General features: G+C 45.0%; 1 protein-coding gene across 12 annotated transcripts in view; it reads left to right on the top strand.

Moving 5' to 3' along the window:
• Nucleotides 1–2028: 2028 nt before the first annotated feature.
• Nucleotides 2029–16030, top strand: part of LOC103247048 (adipocyte plasma membrane-associated protein) — a 153341-nt gene continuing 139339 nt past the window's right edge. For 11 of the 12 annotated variants that reach the window (XR_012089935.1, XR_012089936.1, XR_012089928.1 and 8 more), the window contains exons 1-3: nt 2032–2215; nt 10680–10796; nt 13560–13675. Coding sequence is in view for 1 of the 12 variants with exons in the window: in XM_073008294.1 (XP_072864395.1) it covers nt 2121–2215; nt 10680–10796; nt 13560–13675 (328 nt within the window). In the remaining 11 variants the exon portion in view is untranslated. Of the gene's footprint in view, nt 2216–10679; nt 10797–13559; nt 13676–16030 lie in introns of all 12 variants that reach the window. The other variant, XM_073008294.1, reaches the window with a different exon arrangement.

The raw sequence follows: 16030 nt of genomic DNA on the forward strand, positions 1-16030 counted from the left end.
CAACAATCAAAGCAGGCTTCACCATCACTTGAAAACAGAAAAACTGTATTGAACCTGTGCTATGCAGCACAAATGATCTAGCTCAGACCACTGTAACACCAACTACCTACGTGCTTCATGATACCCCCATGAGCTGACCTCCTGGTAACTCCGAATGGACTTACATATCCCAGAGATAAGGTCGCTGGTTCCTCTAGTGACTCCCCTTGTTAACGGATTCTGACCAATCCCCAGCAAGACTATCTATGGACTAACTCCAGCCCCCAAACCCCACAAGGACTCTCCCATGACTCCCTCATTTTGAGGAGCCTCACAGGTCCTCTGGTGCATTTCTTTGCTGCAGCAAGTTCAGTAAACCCAACCTACTGCCATTATTTTTCTTATGAATGTGTCCCTGGGTGTTTGCAGTGCATGGGCTTTAACACTGGGCATGAAACACAAATAGCTCCAATGCAATGGGTTCAAATGTTACGGCTGGGGCGTGTTTAAAGTGCCTTGAAGACAAAGAGGAAGATGTTCTGCTTGGGAAACCGGGAGAAGAATTTTCAGCAAGGATACTTGAAGTGGGTCCTGAATGATAAAAATAATTGGCCAAGTGGAAGTGAAGAAGAGTGTATCACAGCAAGAAGGAACCTCAAGGACAAAGACAGCCAGGCATGAGATTAGACATGGTAAGTCATCCTGAGTGTCTGAAATGGGGGTTGCAGAGCAAGAGGGACAGTCCAGACAGGCAAGAAGGTGTCAGATCATACAGAACTTTGTTAACACTATCCCTGATTTAATGGCTGTACTGGCTATTCTCAATGACACAGAATGAAGAAAATGTTGCCGAGACTTGAATTATTACCTGGGATCTCTGGAGAACTGGATTTGCACAGCTCTCCACTTCCCTCAAGCTGGTTCTTCAGCTCTTTGAATGAATAAATAAAAAACATTCACATGGAACTCTAGTGCCATCTAGCACTTAAAAAGGTAATGGCATGTTTCTATCAGGAATGCCTCCAAGAGGAAATTATTTCTGTTAGTAACACTGCATTTTGAACGTGGCTTTTCCAGACATGATTCCTCGTGCCACTGGTAACAGGCTTTGATTTCTTCTGCCTGGAAATCCTCCCTGTCACTTCCTCCAGATTCGATTTCTCTTTCAATCCCTTTGCCTGTCAAATGCTCTCACAAGATCCAATTCTTCCCCTTTCAAGCAAGTATTACGTTTGACAATTTTACAGTCTATTTTATGACGATGGTCTGACTGAAGTCATCTTTCCCACTAGCTTAATTTCCATAAGCTTAATTGCCTTGTCTGTGATTTGCCCACCATCATCTCTCAGCACCTGGGAACATTTCTGGTTCACTGCAATACTGTTGAAAGAAGGATGCCACTCTATGCTTTCTTAAACTTTGTTAGTGATAATTTCTACTTCTACCTGGCCTTTGCTTAAGGGTAATCTTTAATACACTTTATCAAAACTTAAACTTTATTAAATGTCTGTTGTAATGGTCACAAAAAGATTTAATACTCAACATCTGGCCTTAACCAGAGGAAAACATTTTCTAGCCCGTTTTCCCCTTAACCGGATGAGTCGGGGAAGGACATAATTTTCAGGCAGAGGTGACTGCGTTCCAAGGGTGTGAATGCATTATTTTTGACGCTGCCCGTAAGAGCAGGGTCGCTGACATTTCATAAACAGCGCCATCCTCTCTAACGATACAAGTGGCCAACATCTCGGGCCAGCAATTCCCAAGTGCGTCATGAGCATTCCGGTCCTCAGAAACGTAAGACGAAGGCGGCATGCGCAGGGACTGGGCTAGGCAAGCCCGAGGTGGAACCACTCGTGTTCTGAGCCCCGGAGTCCGAGACGGGCGGGGACCTCAGCAGCTCCCGGTGCTCGCTCTGAGCGGTTTCCGAGCGCCGCTCCCGGGCGCTCAAAATTCGCCTCGGAGCGCCCAAGAGCGACGCGCTGGAGACCACCCACCCATGAGGCCGGAAGGGGCGGGACAACGGTGCGGATTGGTCCCTGGGCGCAACGTCATTTCCGCGCGCCGGGAAGGGCGGGCCTGGAGCGTGAGCCGTTGCTGCTCGCTGCGGGGTGGTGGCTGCTGGGCAGGCTGGCGCTCATACCATGAGCGAGGCGGACGGGCTGCGACAGCGCCGGCCTCTGCGGCCGCAGGTCGTCACGGACGATGATGGCCAGGCCCCGGAGGCTAAGGACGGCAGGTAGGCCGGACTCCCAGACCGGGCGCTGGAGCCGGGCCGCGAGGAGTGGAGGGCGATCCTCCTGGACAGCGCCGACGGCAGTAATAGTAACCTGGGGATGTGGTGCAGAGCGCCTTGTCCGAGCCCTCTCGTGTCATCCCCAAGAAAAACTCATTTTTCCGAGGAGGAAGGAGACTCCGACAAGGCGGATGTACCTGCCAGGTCTTTGAGGTTCGGGTGCACCCAGCGCCCAGTCGCGGCGTTATCCTCGGCTCTCCGGGACCCTAGACCGTCTCGCGCCGCTCCTGCGCCTTCCCTCCCCTCACTCCTGCCCCAGCCTGCAGCGCGGTTGCTTCCTCGCCTTTCCCTCGCTCCCCTCGCGCTGTCATTCCTTTGGCTCATCTGATCCCCCTGGGCACAGCTACCTGGCCAGTGTCTTGCGTCTTCCTGGTCCCCCGCTCGCACTTTCTCGAAGGGAGGAGGTCCCACGAGATGCTGGGGTCCTGCCTCGTTATCCGGCGAAGAGATGGCTTCTACACTTGCTCTTCTGCACCTGCCCCCCTCACGCTGCGTGACCAGTCCTCACCGCGGTTCTTGGAAAGAGTGGAGAACAGAAGTGACATTGTAGGCAATTTTTGTGAGAATTCAGCCTTGCAGTTTTTCCCGATAGGGATGGAGAAACATAGGAAACTGTAGTTGTTGACACCTCAGAAATACCAGGTTTTGTCCTTTAGCCTCCTCTACCATCTTCTAGAATATAAGAGTGCTATGTTTTGTTAGCTAAAAACTGAATCATGATCCGCAAATACAGATTTCAATGTAAGATACTTAAAATTCGCTTTTCAATTATGTGTCCTGAATTTCATAACTTTTAAGTTTCAGGGAGAATCAAGAGGCCCCATAGACCAAGCTTGAAGCTGTGGAACAGATTGACTTATATTTAATAGAAGTACTGGAAATATTTGTTCAGTAATGTGCTGAGAGGTGGTGGGGTACATATGAATGAGAGGCAGTTTTTGCCCCTGTAGACTGAGTTTATTGACTGATGATGAGAGGAACACATTTAAAGGAGAACGATGGCAGGGAGGAGCATTTAGGCTCTAGAGAAGCAATTTAGAGAGAAGACTTTGCGGTGATAGTTGACCCTGGGCCAGTGAAAAGATCGGGAAGATGCTCCCATATATCCTGACCAAGCATCCTGGGTTGCCCTGGACTGGGGTTTCCAAGGATGTAGAACTTTAAGTGCTAAACCTGGGCAAACTGGGACAATTTGGTCACCCTACTTACTGTGAATTAATCATCTGTTGATGGTTGAGGAGCCATTTAGAATGGACATGCAAGAATTGGCAACACTTTCCTACGGAAATCTTGAAGACAAGTGATTTTTACCTGAGAAATGAAAGAGCAGTGGCCTGAGTTTGTCATTAGATGCAGTGCGTTGAAAACCAGGGCATACAGCCCCTGAGAGCACTGGTTAGGTGGTTCCATCTCTCAAGTCTGCTGGCTCACACCTCTGGCCCCAGGGCAGAGCAGTAGACTTAATTGTTTTTTTCAGGTTCTCTGTGGGGATTTTTTTCCTAAATGACTAAGTAAATCTGATTCTAAAGTCATCTTTTACTGCTTGATCTTTTCCAGTGTGCCTTTTACATTTATGTTTAGTTATTTCCTTGACTTCCCTGTCCATGAACATTGTTCTGTTTCCCTGTGTTTGTCCTTGTTTGTTTATCCCTTTTCTGTATATCTGTAATGATCTCTTTCAAAGTGAGGTCTTGTCACCACCCTTCCTTTCTGCGGTTATTATTGTAATATGTAGCTGTTTTTCTCATTTTTCTTCTGCAGCTCTCCTATATTTTTCATTTCTTTTGTGGTCATTTCTAGTAGTTCATGTAATAGTATTCTTGATTACCTTAAAACTCAAGGGTTCAACATAAGCCAGGAAAGCCTGTGTATAGTGGGTGAAGTAAAGGAATCTAAATTCAGAAGTAAAAATACGAAACTGTTAGAATAAACTTTAGCACTTTAGATGTGCTAAATAGAATAAAGGAAGCCTTGAAAGACATGTTACTAAACTGACAGAACTAAGACATAGATTTTAGCAGTGGTAGGTACCCCTAGCAATACGTTGGCTGGTCTCCCAACTCTTGGCGTGAAAAGTGGGTGTTTGCTTTGTTTTGCCGATGAGATCATTGAGGTCTGTGTGTGCGAGTTAGTTTATATGAAGTTACAGAGAATAGAGTCAAAAGAGAAATGAATGAAGAAGGATAGAACCGGCAGCTGGACAATGATTGAGAAGTGTATTTTTTAAATTAGGCTTTGGAAATAAGATTGTATGCCAAAGCTCTTGAATTACTGTATTTAAGATATAATGGAGAATTTGATTGGTAAATTCTTTTATTCAGTGTGGTACATAGATGAGCTAAGCACTTTAACATACCAGTGCAAGCTTATAATTATTATTTGACATTGATTTCCCGAAATGCTTTAGAAACTTAATTGTATTCTGTGGAACTGTTCCTTTCTCTTTGGAACACAGTTCTATCTAGGAAGAGAACTGTTTAATGTCCGTATACGACTGTTTAGGGATGCAGAATAAATACATTGAGGATTTAATATATTTCAGTACATTAAATTCCATATAATTCTGCTTTTACAATAAACTGAAGGATTTTAGTCTAATTAAAAGTCTTTGCTAGGTCCATTTTCCTTTTTCCTCTTGAAGACTGAAGAGTAAGGGAGGAAGTATGGAGAAACAGATGGGGCATTCAGGAGTTCATGAGGAGTCAGGCAGCTGGAGTGTTTGTCTCAGCTTTGCCCCAGGTGTGTATTTTCAGATAGCTTTTTAAACTTGTTTCTTGATTTCTTAATTTTTTTTCAAGGATAAAGTGATGAATCTAGGAGCCCTAGTTTAAAGGATTGTGAAAAATGAACAAATTCAAGATGCTGTCACTAAAAAAGATGAGTTGATGCTGTTTGACTTTCTCAGGCTTCAGGGATCACCTTGACACTTGAGATTCTGGTATCTCATGGATTTGGGGCTATCAGGTTTTCCACAACAATCACAGGTAAATTTTGATCTCTTGGAGTCTGCTTGTTGGGACTTCAGTTCAGGACCCAAGGCCCTGATGTCCTGTGTGCAGAGTTAGAGCATACCCTTCAAAATCTGCCAAATTGGCTGGTGAATCTACAGAAGATTGTGTAAATCGCGGCCCAGCCAACAGCAGTTGTCAAATCCTGTTGCATCACTGTGGTTGTGCTCTTGCCTTTAGAGAGTGTAGGCAATTTCAGGGTGCAGATGCATGGAGATGGGCATCCCTCCAGGCTCTTCCGAGAGATTGGGGCAAACAAACTGATTTCTCAGACTGCACCTGGGAAATAAGTTGCCAGCGTTCCTGGATGTGTCAGCACAGGTTGGGAACCTGCAGTGCTTTGTCAGTGAAAATGGATAGGGATCGATACAGTGTCCTTTATTTAAGTTAAAAAAAGAGTAAGAGGGAGGCAGACACCAAGAAAAGACAGAAGAATTGTAGTTAACTGTGAGTTTACAGGAAGCAACACTGACGAGGGCCTGCCAAAAAGTTAACAAACCTTGGGCTAAAATAAGTGTGGCACCCAGAGCAGGGGTCCAGGAGCTGGGCTTACCTCGTTTATGTAACAAGCTAACTCCATTTCAAGTGCTCAGGAAGCACACATGGCTAGTAGCTATTGTATTTCCATCATTGCAGAAAGTTCTATTGGACAGTGCTGCTCAAGGAGTTTTGTTTAAATTTAAGCTAGTATTTCTACTATGTGAGCACAGAACGTTCCAGTGGAGGCTGGATGCTGATCGGGTGAGGTTGGGGAGATGTTGGTGAAGTTTTGACTGGGAAGGGAGCTGGATAGAGTGAGTGGTGTCCAGCTACACATGAGGAACAACGGATGAAAGAGTTCGCAGGCCCGCCCTGCACCTACCAAACCAGAATCTCTGGCCCAGGTCATCTTGATGGAACCCATCCAGAAGTTGGCTGCCTTTGGGAACAGTTGCCTGAGTGGCCTCTAAATTCTTCTCCAGCTTTAAGAGAGTGTTACTGCTAGATCCCCCAGCACTGGGACACAAATCTTTGTCTCTGGACTTTTGGCCTCCTTTCTGGCTGTAAGCCCTGTGGCTTTCAGTCCTGGCTGGACTTTTTGTTTGGGACATAATTGAGACTTCATTGTGTGAAGGGGCAAGCAGATATTTAAATGGGGTGCCACCAGCTCTGAATCAGATTACCACATCAAGATTTTAAAAATGTAAGCGCAATGTGGTAAAGTAGAGGTCACAATGTTGGAGTCAAGACAGATGAGGAAGATCTGCCTTAGGTAGAATCAGGTTAGGCAAGGACAAACAAAGTAGCGCTTTGGCCAGATTGTTACTGTTTGTAGTGAGGGTCATAAGGTGAAAATACAATGCACCTTCCCTAGAGGTACTCTCCTCTACTGGGAGTGGGGTGGGTGAGGGCATCAGCTTCCTTTAAGGACAGGAACATCCCTGTTGGACTCAGTACCAGACTGCAGTGAGGGCACCTCTCAGGGCTGGCAGCCACACATCTTCACCATCCACCTTTCCGTGTGCTTGTCTCTCTTTGGGATTCACACTGTCAGAAGCGTTTCTGTCATTTGCTTGTAACCAGCCCTGCTTTATTTTACAAGTACTTCATTTCTGTTGTGTTGGAAGACTTTAGATCACTTCAAGAAAATCACTTGGGTTTACGCGTGTTCTAGCCACTGGCGTGGCAGTTTGCATAGTGGAGTCACTGACTTTTTTTTTTTTTTTTTAACATCTTTATTGAGATGTAATTCACATACCATAAAATGAACGTACTTAAAATGTTCAAATCAGTGATTTTTAGTATAATGGCCAGTTTTGCAGTAATTACCACAATCTAAGTTTAGAACATTCTTGTCACTGTCACCTTTCTTTTTAGTTGAAGTGAAATTCGCATAACATACAATTAACCATTTTAAAGTGCACAGTTCAGTGATATTTAGTGTATTCACAATGTTGGGCAACTACCAGGTCTCTCTGCTTTCAAAACTACTTCATCACCCCGTAAAACCAAGGTGTTTGCCTTGTACCGATTAAGTAATCACTCTCATTTTCCCCTCCCACACAAATGTTCAACAGATGAGTGGGGCTGGACGTGGTTGCTCATGCCTACTCATTTCAGGGTGCACTTTGGGAGGCTAAGGTGCGAAGACTGAGGCCAGCAGTTCAAGACCAGCCTGGAGAACGTAGCAAGATGTTTTTTCTACAAAAAGTAAAATAATTAGCCAGGTGTGATGCACACCTGTAGTCCTAGCTACTTTGGGAGACTGAGACGGGGGATCACTTGAGCCCAGGAGTCTCCAGCCTGGTCGACATACTGAGACTGGCTTTATATTTAAAAAACAAAAAATCAGATAAGTGGGCAGCAAGTTGTGGTATATACATATGTAATCAACTGGTAAAAGGAACCATGTACATATACATACTGCAACTTAGATGGGCCTAGAAAACCACACTGAATGAAAGAAGCTAGTCATGAAAGGACACGTATTGTATAATTCTGCTTATGTGAAATGCCTAGAATAGGCAAATCACCATGAATTTTCACAGAGCTTTCAAACTCCAGCTCTGAGGGCTCTAGGTCTGGGCATCCTCCCCTCCCTCCTCTTGCTCTTGGCAGGCAGTGCTTCTAATGGTGACTGCAGCCATAGAGTCACATCTGGCTCTTAGTCGCGCTTTTTCAGCTCTTGCGTTGTCTGTGGGAAAGCCGTTTGAGCCTTTCCCTGCCCACTTCCCTCATTTGTGAAAGAGAGAGAGACCTGGTTCCATCTGGTTGCCCACGTAAAGCACATTTCTTGGCACACTCTCATTTTGACTGTTTGCCATTCCTCTTTTCCTGGCCCTTACTCCTTTCCCTGCTGCAGACCTCTCAGGTTGCCTGAGCCTGCCATTGTGTCAAGTCATAGTTCTGTGCTTTGTAGACATTTTTATGCCTGTGGTGCTTATACCCTTGATTGATGTAAGTCAGTCACATTAGAAGAAGATTATTTGGTCCTGGAGTTTGGAGACAGGACTGGGAGGGAGAGGTTGACCTGACTTTTCACTTCATTTTCACCTGCCCTCTTCTAGGAACTTGGGCTCTCTTGGCCTCTCCCTGCTTGGGTCTGTGGCATTTTGTTTGGGTTTGTACGGCCTGGACCACCTCCTTTCCCAATAAAAGGGGTAAGGACTGTCTATGTGGCATTTTTACCTGGCCTCAGGTGTACCGGGTGAGCTCTGAACCCCTTACGAGTGAAGAGGAGGAAGTTAGGGACAAAATTCATTTTTGGAAGATTATTAGAAGAAAAATAGACACAGAATTCTCATCAGCAAAGGGAAATGCCAAAGGAAGAAGGCAGTGGTTAACACTGCCCTCAGGCCTGTTCTGCTCTGGAGGAGGAAACCGCAGGAGAAACCGGGCCTTGCCTTGATCACTGTGCTTGGAAATGTCCTCACCTGGGTCCAGTTTCAGTGTTTAGAAGCTCTGCTTTCCATGTAACTGCAGGACATGATTCAACCAAGCTTTCTACCACTGTGTTACAGGATCCACTTCGCTCCAGTTTCCAATCCCATGCTCCTGACATCCTTCCGCACCCTCCCCAACAGTGCCAACAGTCTTTGTGCCCAGTTAGGTGTTCTCCAAGGCGATGGTTTTTTCCTGCTATGCTCCTCTCTTCCTTCTGAGACCTCACGAGCCGAGTCTTTTAACATCCATAGTTTTACTACTGTGTTCAAGGAAGTCTAGGCTTTTTCTGTGCTGCTCCTCAAAATTCTTCCTTCCTTCACCCACAACTCTATTCCAAAGCTACTTCCAAATTTTTTTAGTTATTTGTTATAGCAACACCCCACTTCTAGGGTGCTGGAAACTAGTTTATTAGAAAACTGTTAATTTTTATGGCTGCCATTAACAATTTACCACACAATGAGTGTCCTGAACAACACAAATTTATTATATAATAGTTGCGTAGGTCAGAAGTCCTGGGCAGGTCTCGCTGTGTTAAGATCAGGGTGTCAGTAGGGCTTTGTTTCTGGAGGCTCTGGGGAGACTCTGTTTCCTGCCCACTCAGGTTGGTGGCAGAACCCAGCGCTCTGCAGAGGTGCTGTCCACACGAGGGACACTTTGTGAAAGCTGCTCCTTCTTCTTCCCCTTGGTCTTTTGTTTGTCTTATTTCCACCTACCCCAGTAGAAATAGAGGGATTTATTTTCTCTTCTGCTTTATTCGTTTGTTAAAATCATGCATGTTCAGGAAGTTACCCTGCCCAACACCCCGTTTCATACTGGGGGAAACTGTGGGTTTTGGAGTGGAGAAACTGGCCTGCAGTTCCCTGGCCGGTTGTTGGGAAAGAGGACTTGGCCTATATGTTTCTACACCATATCCGGAACAGAGTTTAACACGTCTAAGTGGCAGAAGACTACACTTCTGTCAAAAATCAAACCCTGCCCCCTTAAATCAAGTCTGTTTTGTTAAGTGTGAGTCTTTTTTCTTTGTCAACACTTTAATTTTTTTGATGGAAGAAAAACATTCTACCTTAGGAACTCATGATTTTATTTGTTTTAAGTTAATATTAATGTCAAGCATTTAGTATATTTGAGTTCAATTCATGTAAGCTAGTAATGATCCTATGAAGTTTATTAGTAGGAAGAGGCCAAATGTTTTCACTTGTTTGCCAGATGAGAAATACTGTATTTGAAGATTGGTTCAGAGATATTTAAGGCACTACTGGTCATTTGTCCAAAAACTTCACCCAGGATTCCCAGGGAAGCTTTCACAGCTTCCCAAGGGTTTAGGAGTGGTGACTTTGAATTATAATTTTATAGATCCTGTGTAGATAACTGTCAGTATCTGTCAGACTTCTCTTAGGTTGAAGAGCTGGGATTTCCTTTTGATTTCTTAAAAGTAGGTTAGGAAAAGTGATGGGGGAATTGGATCCTCAGGAAGTTGTTCTGCTTCCATTTCCTTCAAGAATTTAGCTATCTCTTTTATCTGTGAGAATCTTAGGGCTGCACAGTACTGAGTGTTGCTGCTTTGAATCCATGCACGGGAAATACGTAAATTTTGAGAATTACCCGCCTTTTCTGTGGATGAGTGTGTATCATTTACATCATTAGAACTCTTTTTCCCCATGACATTTTGTGTTCATCAGTTCTTTGAGTTTGCCTTCTTTAAAACCCTGCTAGAGGATTCAAGATCTGGAAAGTAACTGATCCAACGTATCCCACACAGGGGAAGCTGGAAGATTAAAAAGAACAACAACAACAAAAGTGTGTTTGCCAATCCTAGCAAACAGTGCTGAAGTTTAATCACAGGCCAGAGGTCGGCCACCTTGCAGTGGAGAAACTGGATGAGTGTCCCTGCTCCTGCCGGGAGGACTTTCGGACCGGCCAACCTTGTCACTGTCTGAGACTCAGCTGATTGCTTTTGTATCTTTTATTTCTGGCAGCTCCTTTAGCGGCAGAGTTTTCCGAGTGACCTTCTTGATGCTGGCTGTTTCTCTCACTGTTCCCCTGCTTGGAGCCATGATGCTGCTGGAATCTCCTATAGATCCACAGCCTCTCAGGTAGGCTGCCCCGTGGTCCTCAGGAGGGGTTGCTTGACAAAACGTAATAGGCTGAAATAATTCCCAAGGAAAGGAGGGTGATTAAATCAGTCAATCTGAAAGGTAAGTTAGGAGAAACGCAGTTTTGTGATTTCTTTTGTACTTGGGTTTTTATGCTGAGTTAGATGTTACTCAGGAAATATGCATGGTATTTTTCCTGTCATTGTTTTTAAAAAACTGCGTAAACCAAAAACAAAAATTCAAAATTAGAGAAGCTTAATAATCATTAGAGACAGTCAACCATAATTCATTTCAAGTAGCAAAAATACACATGAATGGAGCTTCAGTTACCTCATTTAAATTTTATAAGTAACTGATTTTCTATAAAACCTATAATTAGTGTTCATTTTTTCCTGAGTTACCTTTCACCAATAGAGATCTATGAGTAATGCAGTCCATTATAATTTGAAAAAAGTATTGTATATGTAGGGCCCCCTGAAATAGATTCGTGTTTATAACTATAGTTGTACAGAGCCAGGCTCTCATCAATGTGACGATCTGTGACTTCCATGTTGACCTAGTTGCAGGAGGGTTGTGCTGTCTGATTCAGTAATTTCCTGGTTCCCCTTGCAACTGCTAATGGGGTGAAGCCATCTGAAACTTATTGTAAATGAGTTAGTCCATGTAAGGCTTGAAAAACTTCAGATAAGAATCATATCTAGTTAAAGAGTGAATATAACATACTAACTGAATAGTGTTTTATCCATAAAAATTAAAGCTTTATATTGGATCCAATTCACTAAGAATGTAGAGGACACGGTTCTGACCTTAGATTGACATGTGTAGCTGAGTGAACTTTTTGTTGTTGGATTTAGAATAGTGAAGGCACAAGGTGCTGTAAACACACAATTTGCTCATTAGGATTGAGAATGGGTGAAGGACTGGGGACTCTAGTCAGCCCCAGGAATGTCAGCTCTGTAATTCCTAGTGTGCTAGTGGATCCTCAGATGCATTTTTCTGCCTGAGCCAGGCCTGAGGACATCCTGTCTCCAAAGGAGGGATGTCGGGCGGGTGGTGGGGTGGTCCCCTGATGTGTTGAGGGAGGGGCTTCTCTCTAACCCTTCTCAACAGAGCAGGATGGCTCATTCTACCCAAAGAGAAACTGACATGGGCCTTCTTAGATAGTCCAGTTGGCTACGGTGGGGGAGTGAACTGTATCTGCAGTTGGGGATTAGAAGCTTGGGTTGGGGGGCTGGCCTTGGAAAAGGAGGCTGAGGTTGAGTTTTGAGTTGGAGAGAGAGGTTGGAGCCTCAGTGATTGCAGACCTTTGATCTCAGGAAAGATGAATGTATATGTGGAAAGAGTGGTGAAGAAATGCACTGGGATGGGTTATGTAGCCCTGGCCAGACACTGAAAGGAAGCAGAGCCCACTGGGGATTGCAAGTTGTTTGTACAAAGTGAGTTATGATTGTTGAGTAGAAGAGCCTGATGAGGAAGGAAAGGAAGAGAAGCAGTGGAACCATCGTAGCCAAGAGGGGCCTCTCTCCTGGGCTCAGCTTTCGGAATGGCAGTGGAACCATCACAGCCAACAGGGACCTCTCTCCTGGGCTCAGCTTATGGCAGTGGAACCATCGCAGCCAACAGGGACCTCTCTCCTGGGCTCAGCTTATGGCAGTGGAACCGTCGCAGCCAACAGGGACCTCTCTCCTGGGCTCAGCTTTCAGAATGGCAGTGGAACCGTCACAGCCAACAGAGACCTCTCTCCTGGGCTCAGCTTTCGGAATGGCAGTGGAACTGTCACAGCCAACAGGGACCTCTCTCCTGGGCTCAACTTTTGGCAGTGAAACCGTCGCATCCAACAGGGACCTCTCTCCTGGGCTCAGCTTTCAGAATGGCAGTGGAACTGTTGCAGCCAACAGGGACCTCTCTCCTGGGCTCAGCTTTCAGAATGGCAGTGGAACTGTCACAGCCAACAGGGACCTCTCTCCTGGGCTCAGCTTTTGGAATGGCACACTCAAAAACAGGAAGATAGGCCCCAAAATACAGAGCAGAAGCAGAAGCCTGTTACGTGACAGAGCTTGGTGTGTCTCACACAGGTACACGGGCCATGACACAGCCTGTGCCCCATGCATGCCATCCCACTGGGTATCGACTCAGCTGCAGCCCTCTCAGCCCACAGTCACTCTGTGGAAGGACATGGTTTCTCTCCAGAAGGGAACAAAAAGTTTATTTTTCATAGAAGGATATGGATGTTTCCAGTCACTGAAAAAATATCAGTTAAAGTCAAATTTATGGTAAAAAAAAAAAAAAATAAATAAATAATAGAGCAGCATTTTGGAGAATGGATTTGGTCTTCTCTGTGAAGCATGAGGCCGGGCCATCAGGTGTGAAACGTGGGCACTGCCCCCCACCACCCTAGGTGGACTGCGGTGGCTATAGGGCTGTGTGAGTCACAGGGGTGAGGAGGTCCAGCTGCCCTGAGGCGTTGGATGGGGGTGGGGAGCTGGGGAGGCTGGAGGGTGGGTGGGCACAGTCCCCAGGATGTTCTCAGGTGACAGGACTGCTGAAGACCTTGCACTAGCACATTTATATTTTTATATTTGTTTTGACTGTGACATTTTCTGATATGCTGGAACAGTTTTTTCTTAACCCTTCTATTTCTGGCAACTGAGGATGTTGTTAGAAAGTGCCATCTTTATCAAAGAACCGAGAGTAGGTGCTTGGTACAGGTTTTCTTCACATGTGTATTTATGGACAAATCTCTGGAACTGCATTATTTTGCAGCTTCAAAGAACCCCCGCTCTTGCTTGGCGTTCTGCATCCAAATACAAAGTTGCGACAGGCAGAAAGGCTGTTTGAAAATCAGCTTATTGGACCGGAGTCCATAGCACATATCGGGGGTAAGTCTGAGCTGGGGGGCCCTTCCAGGCTGTCTGTTGTCTGAGGGGGCGGGTTCTGTGGGAGCAGCTGCAGTGGCACTCTGCCCCTGGACTGGGGCCCTGCACATCCTTCTTAGCTGTGGACATGGGGCTTGGACCCCAGACATCACGTGGGAGGCCCTAGTGCCTAGTGGCTCTTTCTGCTGGTCTCATCTGCGCAGGTTGCATGCCGTTTTAGCACTTGGTGGTTTTCAGTTCATCTCTGTGGAGCACTTTGTTGTGCTCGGAGTGTTGCGAAAGGAAAAAGGCCAAATACAGATACTGATGTTTAGTTTATTTATCAAAGTTAAATAGGTATTTGACAGCACAGCATTTCTTAGTTCCCTTTGCTTTGTATAGATTTCACTGTGAAGTGAAGACAAATGGTTCTCAATATTTCCAGTTTTTTTGTCTGTCTGTTTGAAAGCTCACTTTGATGGGTACACTTAAGGATAACCATCTGCATCACACTTGCCCACACCTCAGAGCTAGAATTGGATCTGGTTCGAATACTTGCATCTCTAGCAACCTTGAGCAAGGCATTTTCTGTTTGTGAAAATGAGAATTAAGTTTTGTATTGGAAAGGCACAGATAGTCACAGATAGTTTAAAACTTAATCTGGTACGGGCTTGCTGAGCAGCTTCTTTGGAAGTGCCGCTTGTTATTCCGAAACACACTCTGTTCTCCAGGCAGTAGGTGGCTGTGGATGTGCACACAGGGTGCTTCTGTTGTGCTCTCAAGGCCGGTCAGTGGCCTCTTTTCCAGTGACGTTTGACCAGCTTCTTTTGCCCAGGCCCTGCTATTTCACACAGGCCCCAAGGACTGGTCCATTTCTGCAGTTGGTTTGTTTTCTTGGCTGTCAAAGTCATAATTGTTTCAAGAAAAGTAAATATCATGATAGAACTTTGCATTTCTCTTAAAAAGACATTGGCATTTATTTGTGTAAATTTTATAAGCTTTAGCTTTTTTTGGTGAAAAATCAAATATTGCTATTTAAAACTGAAACTTAACAGCAGTTGAAGTGCAAACCAATGATCTTACCTCCCCAAGAGAGCACTTTCCTGCCTTTTTCCTTTTCACTGGGATTACTTCTCGTTGTACTTTGTCACCAGGTCCCAGCTTTTTCTGTTTCTTTGGTGAGCTGGTGATATTTCTTGGCCAGGCACAGTGGGGTCCTTTCTGGTGGGTGTGAGCCCCTGGGAGGCGCCCAGGGACCTGCCGCTGCTATCTCTGCCACCTCATTTGGAAGCTGCCCTGGGGGCTGGCTGGCAGGTTACTGACAGTGGAGGGAGGTGCTAACTCTGGGGAGTGCTGGGAGAGAGCAATCACCAGTTATAGCAGGCTTTATTTTTAAGAGCAGTTTTAGGTTCACAGCAAAATTGAGCAGAAGGTACAGAGATTTTCTGAAAAAGAGTTTTTATTATGATTGGGTGTTGCATTTCATCAAATGCTTTTTCTGCACACATGCCATGCACAGCCTCCCACATGATCAACATCCCCCACCACAGTGGCACATTTGTTACAACTGATGTACCCACATCAATACGTCATTATTACTCCGAGTCTGTAGTTTACAGTAGGGTTCACTCTTGGTTTTATATATTCTATGGGTTTGGACAAATGCCATGTATCCACCATTATGGTATCATACAGGGTGTTTTCACTGCCCTGAAAATCCTCTCTGCTCTGCCTGTTCATCCCATCCTCCAATTTTAACCCATGACAACCACTGATCTTTTTGCCATCTCCATAGTTTTGCCTTTTCCAGAATGTTATGTAGTTGGACTCATACAGTATGTAGCCTTTACAGATTGGCAACTTTCACTTAGTAGTATGCATTTATTTAAAGTTCCTCCATGTCTTTCCATGGCTTGATAGCTCATTTCTTTTTAGCACTGAATGATATTCCATTGTATGACTGTGCCACAGTTTAGTTACCTACTAAAATACATCTTGGTTGCTGCTAAGTTTTGCCAGTTATGAATAAGGCTGGAACAAACATCTGTGGGCAGGTTTTTGTGTGGACCTGAGTTTTCAGCTCATTTGGGTAAATACTGAAAAGCATAATTGCTGGATTGTGTGGTAAGAGTTAAGTTTTGTAAGAAACCACCAAGCGTTTCCAAAGTGGCTGTACCATTTGCCTTCCCATTAACAATTAGAGTTCCTGATGCTCCATGTCCTTGCCAGCATTTGGTGGTGTCAGTGTTTTGGATTGTGGCCCTTTTAATAGGCGTGTAGTGGTATCTCGTTGTTTTAGTTTGCATTTCTCTGATGATATTTGATGTGGAATATCTTCATATGCTTAACTGCCATCTGTGTATCTTCTTTGGTGATGTG

The sequence above is a fragment of the Chlorocebus sabaeus genome, chromosome 2 (genome assembly GCF_047675955.1).
Source record: "Chlorocebus sabaeus isolate Y175 chromosome 2, mChlSab1.0.hap1, whole genome shotgun sequence".
NCBI lineage: Eukaryota > Metazoa > Chordata > Mammalia > Primates > Cercopithecidae > Chlorocebus > Chlorocebus sabaeus.